This window comes from Andrographis paniculata, unplaced genomic scaffold (genome assembly GCF_009805555.1).
Source record: "Andrographis paniculata isolate CXL003 unplaced genomic scaffold, ASM980555v1 Contig62END, whole genome shotgun sequence".
Lineage (NCBI taxonomy): Eukaryota > Viridiplantae > Streptophyta > Magnoliopsida > Lamiales > Acanthaceae > Andrographis > Andrographis paniculata.
In genome coordinates, this window is record NW_026137598.1 from 5,020,038 (window position 1) to 5,038,292 (window position 18,255).

The window sequence follows — 18,255 nt, forward strand, 5'->3', positions numbered from 1 at the left end:
ACTGTCGCATTCGCAACAAATATTTCTCCCAATCTAAAGGGTGTGCATTCGGTGGGTTCGGTTCAAATCAAACCGAACTTTCAATTTTGATTGGTTTGGGTGGCATATTTTTGTCTGTGTAATTCCACTGCATTTAGTCTTTCTTGGACTGCTTGATTATTTAATGAGTCCAGAAATTAATTATTGTTGTTATAGTTATAATATGTATTGAACATACATATTTGATTTATTTAAAGTGAATTTAATTAGCAATAAGTAATATAATATATTTTTTGAATTGGTTGAAATAGTCATGTTGCCAAAGCAGCCTCTGCTATGTAAATCAGTTTATTTTATGTATTAGAAAGTTGTGTTTGTAACTTACAAGGCTCCTGAATGACCTAAAGACAATTCAGCCAATAAGTAGTTACATGCATATTTAGTGACATTGAATGTGGTGATGATAATTTGTTATTTGTGTGTGAATAATAGATCTGTCCAAAGATAGGGTGTTGTTTGGCACACTACTTTATTGTCAACATTCGATTGTCAAAATAAGTTTATCACTGGCGAGTCAGTAATTTGTCCAACAACGTTTGCTGATGTTGCTCGATAACTTGTGATATAATTGCTACTTTATTTTATAAATTCACATATGAAACATTCGGTAGCTTATAGACATGTGCATTCAGTTGTTAATAAGCATTCCTTATTTTCTATGGAATCAGACCCGTGTATATTGAACATGATTCTGATTATAATTTAGTTTAAGAAAATTATAAATTCATTAATAATGCATGCTGCGTTTTGACGGTGAAGATCAAGTATTTGACGTTGCCAAAGTAACCTCTCTAATATAAGATTTTTTCTTGATAACGTAAGTGTTTATGTGTATTTTAATTCATGTGATTATTCTTCGGCCCAAAGGCAGTTGGTAATTGACAGAATGAAATATACATCTGCGATAGTATGTATGGGACGATTATATGGATTTAACTTATGTGAATAGTAAATCAGTCCAAAGATTGGTTGCTGTTTGACATTACTTATTGTCCGTATATCATTATTGCAACAAGATGACTGCTAGCAATCAATGTTATTGATCCAAAGATTGATCATTGATGTTGCACTTAGTGTCTTGGGATGAGAATGCATTATTATTGAGCTTCATTATGATTCATTTGGTTGCATGAATCATGACTTGGTATTAATAATAGACCATCTCACTCATACGGCGAAAAACACTGCTCATGAGCGTAATTATTTGAGAAGTGGGACAGGTCCAACGCCTAAGTCTAATTATCATTAAGAAAAGCACTCCATAAATTTTTAGGAGTACAATATATGATGATATGGATTCCTTGTCGAAATTAAGAAACGCTTTACCAAAAGCGATAAGGCAGAAATGCGTACTCCTCTCATTACCATAAAGTATAACGACAAACAGAACATAAGGGAGTACATCATGAACATGTCTACTATTGCTACTAAATTGAGGGCACTTAAGTTAGACATTTCGGAGGACATGTTTGTCCTATTAGTCTTGCTCTTGAAATTAATTTAATTTCAGTTCATAGACACACCTGGGGGTGGATTTTGGTGTAACAACACACATCAGTGTGTCTATGTAAGATTATTTTATCGTCGAAATCAATTGATGTTGAAAGATACATCTATATGGGTGACGACAAGAAAGTTCAAGTTGAAGTCATTGATAATTTTAGATCATTATTGAGTACTCGTTACTATTTCAATTTGGATGAGATATTTTTTATGGTACCATCTTCAGTCAAAATTTAATTTCGATCTCTATTTTGAACAAATTCAGTTATTATTGTTCATTCGAATATAAAGTTTTGTCTATTCCAGAATTCAAAATCAATTGCAACTAGTGCATCATTTGATAATAATAATCACCATTTAATTAATAGTCTGACTTCATATCATGAATTAGTTATTGAACATATTCATACAACTTCCACGATTACGGATCCGCTTAATGAATAAAGGGTTTCCACATAAGTTCTATAGTGAGCATATTGCTCATATGAAAGTGGAGCCATATAAGATACTTCGGCTTAGTGGGAGCTAATTAGTAATGTTCAAATACACTAAGGTTACTTTATTTTGTACTGCAGTATTCAGTATGCACTGTTCAGTATTGATTTTTTAATTCAGTGTTCAGTTGTTCTGAATTAAAGTTAAGGTGGATCAGTTGGAAATAGGCATGTTAAGATCACGTTACATGAAATTTTCATGCTGTGCATCCGCACTTGATCGAATCATAGGTTATATTAGTGTTGTGACCACTGATCGGTCCCATTGCGATAAATGCAGTGACGGCCGCTTTGATCTGCATTGACATGACTTATAGATAAGATTGGTAATGTACATTAAGGATCTAATAGCAAAACATTCATGAGCTCATAAGGTTATTCAGTGTACATTTACATTTACCCAAGTGGGAGATTGTTGGATTAAAAATCCAATTGTGGGTTAAATGTAACTATTTGGGCGATCAGTCAGATTAAGCCTATATTAAGTGATCTATTAATTTATTGGGCTTAAATGTATTTAGTAAGTGCGGGCCTCCAATGTACAGAAACCCGGTAACTTATTAATTGGGTGATGAGGCCAATTAATAATAAAGGATATAAATAGGGTTGTGATCCCAGGTCTAGACGCAACAACCATTACGTTCCATATCTCATCGTGGGAGTAACGGCAGAAACCCTAGCGGTTTTCTCAGGAGGGGTTGCGCCATAGACTTGAAGAACACAAAACCCTCAATTATTAGCATATCCGTATTCGACTATACTAATGGAATAAGGTTAGATTTATTTTACTTTATTTTTATCTCAATTATGACAACACGGTAGATCCTGGGCTTAGGGTTAAATTCCTGATAAGTTCCAACAAGAATATGTTTGGTCGCAAAATAGTCAATTTTATTTTAACATAATTCAATGACGGGTTTTGCAAAGAAATATATCCCGTTGCAAATATATATTCAGACCAAATTTTTTAATTTTAATACGACGAATAAAGAGAATCTGTTGCAATATTGCAAGTGCGCAACTGTCGCATTCGCAACAAATATTTCTCCCAATCTAAAGGGTGTGCATTCGGTGGGTTCGGTTCAAATCAAACCGAACTTTCAATTTTGATTGGTTTTCGATTTATAAAAATTAAAACCAAACAAATGTTTTTCAAAATCAGATAAACCAAACCAAACTAGTTCGGTTCGATTCAGTTTAAAACCGAAGAAATCGAACTTTTATTTATTAATATATATTTTTAATATACAATCAAATATAAATACTCAAAATTATAATATATATTATTTATTAATATATAATTTACTATTATTTTTAAAAATTCGGTTTTTAAGGTTAACCAAAATTAAAAATTGAAATTCATAATCGAACCGAAACCGAAATCCAGTATTGATCTTCATTAGCCTCATTTATGGCGCAAGATTGTAATATATCTGCAGATTAGTAATGGTAGATTGTTAGTAAAGGGAACAACTAAGCAGTTTTGTTAGAATACAGAGTACGGAGGATTGAGAATCAGTTTCTTAATTGTAAAATTATGTTTTCTTTTCAGGTTTGATTTGTATTTCAGGAGAAATCCCTTCGGAGGGGAGTGTGCATTAAATTAATTTCTAACTTTAGATTTATGGAGTATGAAAATGATTTAAGTGCCCTCTTCATGTGAGATATTTATAATATAGCAGTTCAGGTATTTAAACTATCTTTTATTTATGCTTTTTGTTTCCATGGATACAATGTTCTTTATTTAATTTGAGATTGTTATTTTATTTTTAATTATAAAATTTTTCTATTCCCTAAAAGGATTTGTTCGTTTGTTATTGGGTAAAAATATATAGAATATATTATAGTAATAAATTGATATTGTATGTAAGAGACAATCACTATTTATTAAAATTATAAAAAAAAATACTCAATTAATAATATCAACCAACTATGGATTGTTACAATAATATGAATTTTATTATAGAAAGAACAAAAGACAAGATGGACTGTGACATTCAAATTAACAATATTCTATATTTAATAAAGACAAAAACATACTTGAAGCAAATTAATAAGTCAATCTCTCGAGACAAATCTCTCCAACAACGAGTCAACCACTGCTCCTGTTACGTCTGGTATCCCAAGCTCCACTAAGTATTGTACAACATGATTTCTGATCCATCCAATTAAACATACATTAAATTAGTAAATTTAAATAATACATACATATATACATATATATAGAGAGAGAGACGTACCCATATTTATCTTCATGCAGTGGGAGTGCTTGTCTTGCTACCGTAGAAGTGAGATATTTCCACGAAGAGAAATCACCAACAGCATTGACATAAGAAATTATTTTTGGAATCAAGGAGCATCCATATTTATTGGTACAAGTGTCGACTGAATTCTTCCCCAAAGCCTCGATGAATAACTGTAAATTAAATTAAATGTATAATACGATGTAATTATTAATATCATCATCCTTAAATAAATTAAACTAATTCATTTCTTAATACACTTCTAATACACGGGAAATCAAAATTCGTATAAAACAGACACTTATACACATGCATTCGCAAATAAATCGATATTCAACGGCTAATACTATTGTATTAAGCATATAAAAAACTCTAATTGACAAACAGAACATAGTATCGCCGCTTTAAATTTTACAACAATGAATTACATCTTTGTTATCAAGCCTCACATCTTAATTAATTAAATAATTTGAACTGAAACAATTAATAAATTATTAAAAATATGTAACACTAACCTTATATTCTTGGAAGTGAAAGTGCTCCACAAAGTGCATAATAATAGTATGACCGTACGGATTTTTTGCGAGATGGACAGTCATCTGGCTAAAAACAAATGCCACCGTCAATACTTGCTTCCAGCTCTTCAGATTAGACAACAATGTCTGTACAACTTGTGCTCTGCAATAAACATATATAGAAAGAATTTATTATCGAACACAACACTCCAATAAAGATTAATAAATTGAATTAGGAATGAAATTGATTTGAATATATATATAACAAGTTACCCACCCCAACGAATCTGCGCAGACGTATACGAGTTTCGAGTTGGAACTAAGCAGCGTAACAAGCAACTCCGACATTTGTTCGTCAGTGCAAACCTCAAAAAGTTTGCGTATAACAAAATTGGCGACTTGATGTACCATTAAGTCGTGGATGTCATGCTTCAGCGCATCAATGATGGCTCCGATGAATTTATGATCTCCCGCCTCCAGCTTCTTCTCGAGGAATCGTCGCCCCTCAGAACTCTTGGCCTCCACATTCATACGTGCTCTCATATGCTCCCTCCACAGCTGCAGATGAATTAAGGACAACGGGGAGTCGAAAGAGGATGAGTTCTTGTGAAGATAATAACTATCATGATGGATTCTGGAATTGTATCCAGCTGCTGCCGATGACGATGACTTCAGATATTTCGCAGGAAGAGCGCCAAGACTGAAACTGCTATGGCCTTGAAAATTCCAGTTTCGAACAAGGTACCCGAAATCATGTCGACTAGAAGAGATAAAATCGCCAGCGCCTTTCATCGTCGGGAGGGAATTAGAGATCCAGCAGATAAACGACAAGGAGCAAAGTAATCGATCAATGGATGGTCGATGGGAGCTGAGATCAGGTACGTGCGGCTTCAAGATATGGTTATTTGAAAATAATGTTTTCAGGTTGTGCGCATTAATAAATAGGCGCTGGACGTCGTGTCTGTATATATGTATATATGGAAATAACTGCCATATCATATCAGTTTGTTAAAATTTAATTCTATTTTAGGACCAAATCGTATCTTATATACAAAAATTTATAATACCCTTAGTTATTAATAACAATAATTGTTGAAATAAAAAAGGAATCAAAGTTATTTTTGGATGTCAACCCAACAAAATACCATAAATTTGGAATATATTTTTAGATATATATTAGTAGATTATATCAATTATTTATTAGGAATATTACCAAAATTACTATTCTTATTAATTGTTTAAGCGACTAAATAATTAGTAAATATATATTAATAAATTATTATGTTTTATCTAAAATACTGTTGAAATTAGCTATTATTTCAAAAATAAAATTTAATTTTTGTATAAATAATTATTTTAAATAATTTATGACACTCCACTTAATAAAGACTAGAAGAAAAAAAAAACATATTACTTATGGAAAAATTCATGAGTAATCCGTGAAAAAATCGTGAGTAAATTGATTATTCATCGAATTTTCGTCGGTAAATATTATGTTAGTAAATATCTCGTAAGTAATTATTTAAGACAAAAATTCGTGAATAATTCTGTAAGTAAATTATTCTTAAATCGTTAAATACACATAAGATAATATTGTACCTAATATTTTTTTGGTCGGTTAGATATATAGTTTATATATGTAGAATTGAGTTTGGGAAGTTATTAAAAAGTGTATATCAGATCAGAAAACCGATTTGAGAGGTGCGGGAAAGCGATTCAGAGGGTGAGAAGATTCAGAGGGAGCAAGGCGATTATGATGAGGTTGGGGTTGGGGTGTCTAGCCGACCTCCACTTTGCGGTCGTGGTTACCTCGGCCCATTCGCACCATGGACTGAGTGCGTCTCTAACACTAACATCGGTGAAAGAGGAACGACAGAGTTCGGAGAAGATAATCAGAATACTTGCTGTCCAGTCCAGTCCGTCCGTTGCTGTTTCGGTGCAGATCGCCGGAGTCCGATCGCCGCCCGTCGTCATTGATTGTCATCTTCGTCTTCATCCGATTTAGAAATCGACAAGCTGGAAACTTAATTTTCTTGGATGGAATCCGTTTCTGGAACTTGAGACGACCAACAGGGTAGTTCAAACACTAATTTCAATTCAATTTCGTCAATTGAGTCTGAGGGGTGTTTGTTTGATTTCAGATTTGATTTCCAGAATTCTACGTGGCATCTGGGCGACGGACATGTGTAGGCCAACGTGGATTATTTCTATTTTCATTTTTTTTTAAATATAAAAATTATAAATATAAAAATATAAAATAAATTAAATATAAAAATTACAAATATAAAAATAAAATTAAAATATAAAAATTTAAAAATAAAACTAAAATTAAAATTTAAAAATAAAAAATAAAAATAAATAAAACAAAAAATAAGAATATGTCAGTCGAGTCAAGTAAGCGAACAACCTGGATAATTTTTTTTAAAAATTTATATATTTTATATATTCAATTTTATTATTTATTTTTGTATTAAAATAATAAATCTAAAAAACAAAACAAAAAATTATCTACATAGCAGATAGGGGTGGGCAAAAAAATCGAACCGAATCGTCGAACCATTGAACCGAACTGAATCGAACCGAATTTTTGGTTAACCGAGCAAATTCAGTTCGAATACAAATACTGCATATTTGATATTTGTTCTGTTCGGTTCGGTTTCGATTTTTCGTATTTTTTTCTGTTCGGTTAACCGAACCGAATATATTTATGTATTTATAATATTATATTTTAAAATTTATACTATTAATAATTATATACGGTTCGGTTTCGGTTCAGATATTTGAAATATTTGCAAATATTTTTTATTTAATTAGAATTTTAATTTTTTTATATATTTTTTTTTTTAATTTCGGTTCGGTTCGAGTTATTGCAAATATTACAAATATTTTCGGTTAACCGAAAATTCGGTTTTCGAATACGGTTCGCGATTTCGGGTATTTATTCGGTTCGATTCGGTTATCAAATACCTGCATATTTACAAATAACCGAACCGTGCCCACCCTTAATAGCAGACACATTTCAGCCACATAGAAATGATATGGCCGACACGTATCCGTCCGCCTTCGGTGGTGCTTATATTTTTTAATTTTTGATTTAACTATAATATAAATTAAATAAAAATTTAACTTTAAATTAATTTAATTCTACCATTAATTCTTAAAATTTATAAATTATACTCAAGTATTTTAAATTATACAGTAGTACAATTAAAAAAATTATATTTTTTATTTTGGTATCTCAATAAGATATAAGTATAAATATAAATTAAAATATAATTATATTTTTATTTTTTAATTTAAGTGTAATATACAAATTAAATTTTTTATATTATATTGATTATTATTATTGAAATTATTTTAACGGATTGCATAATTATAAAATACTGCATTTGCCCCTAATATGGTGTCACAGAGACAAGAAAATATTATTTTGTCTCAGAAAAATAATTTCGAAATTTAAAATAAATACAAAACAATTTTTTAAAGCCTCGTTGTCATTAAAATTTCGAACCGAGACCAAATCCAAAGTCGCAACACTCGAAGTGTGTGGGTAATTATTGATAACTGTTGGGGAATTTTCAAAGCAATTCTTAATTGTTTCTTTCAAAAAAGAAGTAATGTATAATCTGGAAACTATTATTGCTGCCGCCACCCGCTGACCAGCCTCCACTACCCCTGCCGCTGCTTTCTTGCTGCCGCCACCGCTACATCGGTGACCGCCGGCAAAAGAAACTAAGGAAGGAAACAAAAAGAAAGACGGAAAAAATGAGATGAGAAAAAAATTACAGTATGCTCTTATTTTCTAAATAAATGGAAGAAAGGCAACGGTAGAGAAAAATAAAAGAAAAAATACTCACCGGGGATTCCGGTAGGCGGCAGCGGCGGACGTCTTTGTCTTGGGGAGAAACTGCGACGGGATGGAGGAAGAATAAAATAAAGAAGCAGAAAGAAAAGAAAACGGCGATGGTGGCGGCGGAGGATTTCGGCTTCGGGAGTAATGCGACGCGGTGGAAGAAGGAGGAGGAGTAGAAGAAAGATAGGGAGGAGGAGCGCTGACGAAGAAGATAAAGAAGAAGAAAGACCAGTAAAAAGAGAAGGGGGAAGGAGGGTGGAGAGGTCTACTGCCTGGGAAACGTTTATTTAGAAGTGAAGTTTGAAAATTTGAATTTACGGGAATTATTTAATATAATAAAATATATATTTAATTTAGCATTGTAAATTTTGAGATGATATAATATAATAGAATATATATTTAATATGAACTCGAAAATTTTGAAATCATTTAATATAATAAAAAATTTTGAGGCGATTTGATGTAATAAAAAATATATTTAATTTGGATTGAAAAATTTCAAAATTATTTAATATAATAAAATATATATTTAATATGGCTTCGAAAATTTAAAAAATATTTTTAAACCAAATAATTTTAGTTGATTTAATATATATTATATATGTATTTTGACGGTATCGGAATTGATTCTGAGGCAATTTTTAGAGACCGAAAATTATTTTTCTGAAAATAATAATTATAGATTAAAGTTAACATAACTAATGAGTATAATTAAAATTTTAAATTATGATTAAAGTGTATAATAGTTTTTCGAAATAGTAACATTGTACATGGACCAAGATAGTATAAAATATATATTAATGAATTATTATATTCAATTATTAGGTTTTATATAAAATAATATTGAATTATAATATTATTATATTACTTAGCCATTAAAAAAAAAATTAAAATAGAAATTTGGTATTAATAATAATATTAATCTTGGTACATTGGAGGATATAATCATTTTACCGGATAAAATTATAAATCATATTAATATTCTATTTATTTGTCATTATGCCACAATTATTTACACAATTCAATTTTTATTTTTATTTTTTAAATCACCTAGTTAACTCACTTACATATTCTCGTTATTAAATTTTTTATTACTTTTGTTTTCTTGTTGTTATTTAAAACAATATTTTGGTTTCTTTTAATGAAAAATTAATAATTTTTTACCATAAAAAATAAAATGTAAACAAAAGCACACTTTCATATTAAAACTCATGTTTAAGCACATTTATAGAAGGAGGAAGTGCTTCCCAAATACCTCTATATATTAAATTCATATAAAGGTGTGTTTGTTTGGGGGGTTTGGATTTTGGATTGGGATTTGAATAGTAAAAATTTTGAATTTGAATAGTTGTATGATGTGATATAAATAGGGTTTGATGTGATGTTTTAAATGTAAAATTGATTTTTAGTATAATATAAAAAATGAAAAATAGGTGTTTGATTTGATGTTTTTGGGGGAAAAAAATTGAATGAATAGTGAAAATCCTCCAAAATCCTTCAAACAAACACACCCTTAATATATTTGTGGTTGGAACCATTTTCTATAAATATTAGTAAAAAATATAGAGTAATATTTATTTTATTCATTAAAAAAATTAATGATTCAATACAAAATATTTTTATATCTAACATATAAAATACATTATACATTCATTTATAAAAATAAATGACAAACACAATATATAATTATTTTTAATTTAAAATACTCCGTTTAAATACGAGTTTTATTAGAGAATAATAAAATATTAAATTTTGATTTAATATTTTTCTAAAAATAAATAAATATTTGATTAAATATTTTTTAAAATAATATTTTAAATAAATGATGTCAAAACTAATTTTTGTATGTATAGAGTATTTTATAATTGCACAAAATATTATATTATATAGTGTTCATTAGTTACTCGTTTTGCTATCTTAAATTTATTTATATTAGTTAAAATTATTTATAACTCACATGCTTTAAAAGATTTGGTAACATATTTTCTTATGTTTCTAAAAAAGAAAGAAAATCTTCTTTGTGTTTGTTTGGGAGTTTGGATTTTGAGTTGAAATTTGAATAGTAAAAATTTTGAATTTGAATAGTTGTATGATGTGATATAAATAGGTGTTGATGTGATGTTTTAAATGTAAAATTGATTTTTAGTATAATATAAAAAATAAAAAATCAGTGTTTGATTTGATATTTTTAAAAAAAAAAAATGAGAAAAATAGTGTAAATCCAATCCAATGCCCCAAACAAACACACCCTCGGAATATTATGTATAAAACTACAACATATTGTAAATAGAATAATATTCAACATAACTAGGGAATCTTCTGGACTTAAATCATGATCCATTCATTGTAGAATTGAATTACATATAAAGAAGTGAAACCGTTATTTATAAACATCAAAATAAAACAAGAGAAAATTTGTAAAATCTCCAAGTAGGGTCAAAAGTAACTAAGAGTCCTAATTCTACTTCACAAAAATCAAAAAATTCAAACACTCCGGCCAATAGTTCGTTTTAAATCAAGTCAGTTTTTCGACACGAACCTCTCCAACAACGAGTCAATCACTGCTCCTGTTACATCGGATATCCCAAGCTCCACTAAGTATTGTATAACATGATTTCTGATCAATACAATAAAACATGAATTAAATTAGTAAATTTAAATAATACATACATATATATACTATAGAGAGAGGGGGGGGAGACATACCCATATTTATTTTCATTCAATGGGAATGCTTGTCTTGCTACCGTAGAAGTGAGAAATGTCCATGAAGAGAAATCACCAACAGCATCGACATAAAAAATTATTTTTGGAATCAAGGAGCATCCATATTTATTGGTACAAATGTCGACTGAATTCTTCCCCAAAGCCTCGATCAATAGCTGTAAATTAAATTAAATGTACAATAAGATGTAATTATTAATATCATCATCCTTAAATAAATTAAACTAATTCATTTATTAATACACATGAAATCAAAATTAGCATAAAACAGTCACTTATACACGTGCATTCGCAAATGAATCGATATTCAACGACTAATACTATTGTATTAAGCATATAAAAAACTCTAATTGACAAACAGAACATAGTATTGCCACTTCTTAAATTTTACAACAATGAACTACATCTTTGTTATCAAGCCTCACATTTTAATTAATTAAATAATTTGAACTGAAAGAATTAATAAATTATTAAAAATATGTAACACTAACCTTATATTCTTGGAAGTGAAAGTGCTCCAGAAAGTGCATAATAACTGTATGACCATAAGGATTTTTTGCGAGATGGACAGTAATCTGACTAAATACAAATACCACCGTCAATACTTGCTTCCAGCTCTTCAAATTAGACAACAATGTTTGTACCACTTGTGCTCTGCAATAAACATATATATAAAGAATTTATTATTGAACACAACACACCCCAATAAAGATTAATGAATCGAATTATGAATGAAATTGAATTGAATATATATATATATATAACGAGTTACCCACCCCAATGAATCTGAGCAGACGTATACAAGTTTCGAGATGGAACTTAGCAGCATAACAAGCAACTCCGACATTTGTTCTTCAGTGCAAACCTCAAAAAGTTTGCGTATAACAAAATTGGCGACTTGATGTACCATTAAGTCGTGGATGTCATGCTTCAGCGCATCAATGATGGCTCCGATGAATTTATGATCTCCCGCCTCCAGCTTCTTCTCGAGGAATCGTCGCCCATCAGAACTCATGGCCTCCACATTCATACGTGCTCTCATATGCTCCCTCCACAGCTGCAAATGAATTAAGGACAACGGCGACGACGATGATGTGTTGTTGTGAAGAAAATAATTGTCAGGATGGTTTGCCAAATTACATGAAGATGTTGAAAGTGATAATGAATTCAGATGTTTTGCAGGAAGCGCGCCAAAACTCAAACCGCTATGGCCTCGAAAATTCCAATTTCGAACAAGATACCCGAAATCGTAGCCACTGGAAAACAGAAAATCGCCGTCGCCTTTCATCGTCGAGAGGGAATTAAAGATACGAACGCCTTCGGTCGGCTTGGGGCGAGATCCAGCAGATAAAGGTAAAAGACAAGGAGCAAAGTAAGAAAGAGAATGCAATTGCTCCATGGATTAATTACTTTGAAGATCGAGATGGTCGATGGGAGCTGAGGGAAACTAATTCTGATCAGGTACGTGCGGCTTCAAGATATGGTTATTTCGAAAACAATGTTTTCAGGTTGTGCGCATTAATAAATAGGCGCTGCACGTCGTGTGTCTATATATTTATATATGGAAATAACTGCCATATCATATCAGTTTGCTAAAATTTAATTCTATTTTAGGACCAAATCGTATCTTATATACAAAAATTTATAATACCCTTAGTTATTAATAACAATAATTGTTGAAATAAAAAAGGAAACAAAGTTATTTTTGGATGTCAACCCAGCAAAATACCATAAATTTTGAATATATTTTTAGATATATATTAGTAGATTATATCAATTATTTAATAGGAATATTACCAAAATTACTATTCTTATTATTACTTTTAACGGACTAAATAATTATAACATATATATTAATAAATTATTATGTTTTATCTGAAATACTGTTGAAATTAGCTATTATTTCAAAAATAAAATTTAATTTTTGTATAAATAATTATTTTAAATAATTAATTACACTCCACTTAATAAATGGCATCTAGTTCGAGCGACACCGGCTATGGGCGATTACAAACGACACGTGGCAGTTATTTTATTTCACCAAAAAAATATTTTTACAATTTAATAATTGTGTTATAACTAAAAAAAATTATAATACCTTTACTTAAAATTTGAAATTGAATAATTATTTAAACAGCTAAAATATGTGTTATTAAAATATACTCTCTCTTGTGGCTTTCGTTCTTCCCGTGGAAAGGGGAGCTGTTGTCACCGCCGATTTTTTGGTGTAGGGACCTTGCGTCGAATTTCTAGGGGTGATAGAGAGCTACCGTCTCCCAGAGTTGCTTTTGGTGTGGAAAGGAAGAGCTACCATCCCCACAGCTGTTGTCGCCGGCAAGTTTTTGGTGTGCGCAGCGAAAGCCGCCATTGCGGTCGAGTTTCTGACGTGGGAGAGAGGGAGACGCACTGTCCGGTAGAGAGGGAGATTTTTTTTTTTTTTGGGTGGTGACATAAAAACCCGAGCCACTGCCCGAAAGGCCGAACCTAATAGACTACAAACTAGGTCTGACAAAACAAGTAACACTAGACAAACCATGTGTGACAGGTGACCTGAGGCATATTTGAACCTATAACTTACTGTCACAAGTCGACCTGTGGGAGTTATTTTTTATGGAGAAGAAGATGCACTATGTGTTTTAATTAATTCTTGGATTAAAAATAATAATTTATTAACCTCTACGTAATTGTGTTGATACGAGCTATTGTGCAATTAATTATTGATTCAGGCGTGATCGGAGAAAGAAGGTTGGACACCTCTTCCAATTGAAGCTTTTAATATCGTGACTATTGTACATGCTCTTACCACTTAGTTCAATATCAATTGAAAACAATAAAGTTTCATTTCATGAGCAAATGATTTTGTACATATACAAGTTCACAATCAATTTGCGAAAGAGGCGAGGCCATAATATTCGACCACACATCATCAGCTTTGACAACTTATAATAGGCATTAGAAACCAAGAATCTTTTTCTTCAATAATAAACATTATTATTATTATTATTATTATTATTATTGCTCCTTCAAATAAATTGTTTAGAAAAAAATAATTTAAAACTCATTCTTTGAATATGTAATAAACATCATTAAACGTTTGAATTGTGTTCAGTTTTGCTTTATTTATACTATTTAAATTTATAGTTTTATGTTTCGCCAATCTTCCTTGTTCCCTTTTTCAATTTTTTAAACTCTCAACCATGTTTATCATTCTTTTAAGTCACATCACACCGGATGAAAACTAACTATTTTGCATTGTCGACTTGTCCATGCACAAAAAAAAACCTATTGTTTCGGACTGAAATTATTATATATATTTTTTATTATAAATAACTTATAAGATAGTACCAAGAAAAAAAATTAAAAAAAAATAAAAATCTATATAACACTTACAATTTAAAAATAAGGTGAATCTTTCAAATTTGGCCCCAAACCCAATAGATTCACGAGGAGGCGGGGTTGATGAGATGGAACGGATTCTAGGGCATATAAATCTTCTTTTTTTTTTATTTATTTATTTTTTTTTGTTGGGACAAGTAGCTTCATTCTCATCCCTAAGCTCAAACCCAAATGTAGCGGCTGGCATTATTCAGGATTGACACCTTTGTGGGTCGAGACAGATTCCATGTGCGACAAACAGTTAGGCAGAACTTACAACGATCCAAAAAAGAATAGGGATAGGGATCGGTTGAGGATTGACACCTTTGTGGGTCGAGACAGATTCGACAGCGTGTATATCTCTGATCCACCGGACGCTACAGCGATGCCTAATGAGTATTCGACTGCAGCTTCGGGATGCAACTTGGCGGATATCTCATATATATATAGGAAAGGAAACCGCGCCGCGGATGCCTTGGCGACTTTAGCGGTTTCCCTTTTGACTAAGTGGATACTTCTCCCAGCGGACATTCCTTCAATGATCAGAGACCTCCATCCAATGGACGCAGATGATCTCCCGACTTTCCATTTCTAGTAACAGACTTATCCTCAATGTCTTGTACTTTGATTAATCGAGATAGGACGTTTCTTGTTATAAGCTAGTATTGATTGTTGTTAGTGCCTTGACTTAATACTTGGTACTTAGTTAGATTGGCACTGACACTTAGTACTTAGACTTATTTGTATACTTGTTTGGACAATGTAGCCTCAGCAGAACTAAGACTCGGGTATATACTTTTTTAAAATAAAAATTAGTGATACACTTCCCTACCCTAAAAAGGCGCATTCCTTAAATTGTCCAAAGGACTCCTCACAAATCAGTAGCTATTGAATCTTATAACAGTTTCTCCACAGAGCATCCAGATTTCCAGATTCACTAATTTTGGTTATCTATGAGTTGAGTAGAAATGCACGTGCAAGAAAACCATGGAAACACACCCTCATCAAGATCATTCATTCCCCAAGATTCTGCTGTGATAGAAAATATTGTGTCTATCGCAATTTGTTCTATATCAATACTGTCCTGAATATTTGAGAACATCTAGAGCACCTAAATCCCATGCCGCGCCCACTCTTGCTGCCAATAATCGGATCCAACTGAGGCACCTAATGGCAGAATGGATCAGCAAAGTATGGCTACTTAAAATATCTTGGAAATGAAACAATTTTGATGCATTACAAATATCTGAGGTGCCTAATCTTTTCTGTCAAGAAAAAACTGCTCTTTGAAGTGAAACCTCAGGGAATTAACAAGAAATGCCCTTAATCGAAAATCAAAAACCAACAAAATACAGAATCCCTCTGTTCAACAATGCCCCCATTGAATTCAACACAATAAATAAGACCAGAAGACAGCTCTCAAGGTGAATAGGAGATCATTTAATATGTATGTATCAAATTAGCTTTCAAGGTTCTATTAGAGAATAGAATAGCATCTTGGGACATCATATGCAAACTTGATAAAATGCAAATCTATAACCCCATTCACAAGAAATTTCAAATGCAAATTAATACGTTCACTAACAGAAGAGATTTTGATACTCAATTCTACTAGTTCATTATTTAACATCTAATCGTCTATTATCCCAATTTCTATAGTTAAATCAAATTCAATTAACAAAATGCAACCAATCCATAGATACAGTAACTTGAACAGGATGAACACATCAGTATGAAACCAGGCAAAAGATAATCAACTACATATGATATGTTGGCGTTGAGGAAATCAAAACTGAGGAAAAATATTTAATTATCATCAAGCACATAGACATAATGTAGATGCAGATACACCAGTATAGTTTTCTAGTATCCGTCTAAAACGATCCATAGGCAGAAAATAGGAGATAAAAGCAAGATTTCCAAAACAAAATACGGCTCAAGTCAATCCAAAAAGAGTAATTGTGATAGCGTTAATAGTAATAAAAGCAGATCCACTAACAGCATTTCAACGGTAAGACTTCTGGAACCTGGCACGAGCACCACGTCCTCCAAACTTCTTTGGCTCGCAGCGCCTTGGATCAGCCACCAGCAGAGTCCTGTCATACCTCACAAGAACATCCTTGATCTCCTTCTTAGACTGTTCGTCAACGTACTTCTGGTAGAAAGCGACTAGAGCTTTGGCAATTGACTGACGAATTGCGTAAATCTGAGATGTGTGACCGCCTCCTTTGACGCGGATGCGCATGTCGACGCCGGCAAATCGGTGGCGGCCAACGAGGAGGATAGGCTCGAACGCCTTGTAGCGAAGGATCTCCGGCTGTACAAGCTCAATCGGAACTCCGTTGATTTTGATCAGCCCGCGGCCGCGCTTGCAGTGAGTGACGGCCACCGCCGTTTTCTTACGCCCGAAGCATTGGACGGACTCAGGTGCCGTTGCTGTCGCCATGGTAAATCTACGTACCTTTCTCTTCCCCTTTCTCCTTCCCTCGCCGGCGGCGGACCAAAATTTCTGTGGTGTGACCTAAGAAACCGCAAAGTCGAATTTATATACGGAATACAATTAGGGTTTATACATCGTAAAACGCCCATAAAAGTGACAATAATTGCTAAAATGCCATCAACCTCTGGCTAGGCCCATTGGGCTTATCTAAGCAGTCATTTGAAAGCCTACATACTCAAAAAAGAAATATAAAGCCCATATAATGGCTTAGTAAATACACCCATAGGCCATAGCCCGTTTAAAAATAATCTCAAACACTATTGTATAAGTCTTGCTTGCTATGTCAGCTGCACACTCAAAGTCACACTTGGACAAATCCAATAGGTGTCAACTCAAGATGTCATGTCAAATCCTGACGCCTTCAATCCACTTGTCACAAATCATTCGCCAAAGAGTGAGACAAAATCTTGCTAGATTATTGATGAATTAAGTTTAATTTTATTTGAAAAATACTTATCCAAGTTTATTTTACTATAAATAATTTTTACAAGTCAAAACATCAATAACAACAACAATTAATTTTCACATATACACTCTAGTTGATAGAAAAGAGAACAAGTTTACAAATTAAATAATATTATTTTTTATTTGAAATTTTAAAAGAAAAAAGATTAAATCCAACATAATAACAAAAATAAAAGAAAAAAAAAATGATTAGTGACATCTAACTCCAAGGCATTTTGAAAAAGTTTAAAAGCAATCTATGCAAATTCGATCTAAAGTGAATACTATTATATTAATTCAAGTAGTAGGTATTGACATAGCTTACACAGCTCCAAGGTCTGTTCACTTAATTGGCATTTTTCTTATTCATCTATTATGATTATTGTAAAAAAATATATATCTACACTATTTTTTTAACAAAACATTACCCCTAAGACACCAAAATTATTCTCCTAGTTTATACACAGTAAAATATAATTTTACAACTATAATATGATCGAGTTTCTCTCAAGTGTATATATATATATATATGGGAAAATAATTTTGCTCGACAACGTTATCTTCT

At 31.8% G+C, this 18,255-nt stretch overlaps 2 protein-coding genes across 2 annotated transcripts; both read right to left on the minus strand.

The window, feature by feature from the left end:
• Window positions 1–11,027: 11,027 nt before the first annotated feature.
• Window positions 11,028–12,987, minus strand: LOC127261266 (putative pumilio homolog 13). Its single transcript, XM_051289535.1, has 4 exons — window positions 12,148–12,987; window positions 11,863–12,025; window positions 11,354–11,529; window positions 11,028–11,264 (listed from the first exon to the last, which is right to left on the minus strand). Exons 1-4 carry the CDS (start codon window positions 12,768–12,770, stop codon window positions 11,168–11,170), a joined length of 1,059 nt encoding a protein of 352 aa, XP_051145492.1. The 5' UTR covers window positions 12,771–12,987; the 3' UTR covers window positions 11,028–11,167.
• Window positions 12,988–16,539: 3,552 nt separating this feature from the next.
• LOC127260990 (40S ribosomal protein S16-like) lies at window positions 16,540–17,272 on the minus strand. Its single transcript, XM_051289100.1, has one exon. It carries the CDS (start codon window positions 17,190–17,192, stop codon window positions 16,752–16,754), a length of 441 nt encoding a protein of 146 aa, XP_051145057.1. The 5' UTR covers window positions 17,193–17,272; the 3' UTR covers window positions 16,540–16,751.
• Between the last annotated feature and the right edge of the window lie 983 nt (window positions 17,273–18,255).

Excerpts from the sequence above, each read along its gene's own strand:
- LOC127260990 (XM_051289100.1), bottom strand. The coding sequence starts at position 17,192 with ATGGCGACAGCAACGGCACCTGAGTCCGTCCAATGCTTCGGGCGTAAG.
- LOC127261266 (XM_051289535.1), bottom strand. The coding sequence starts at position 12,770 with ATGGAGCAATTGCATTCTCTTTCTTACTTTGCTCCTTGTCTTTTACCT. Across the intron at positions 12,026-12,147 it reads GTCTGCTCAGATTCATTGGG|AGCACAAGTGGTACAAACAT; the intron begins GTGGGTAACTCG and ends TGTTTATTGCAG. Across the intron at positions 11,530-11,862 it reads TTCACTTCCAAGAATATAAG|CTATTGATCGAGGCTTTGGG; the intron begins GTTAGTGTTACA and ends TTTAATTTACAG.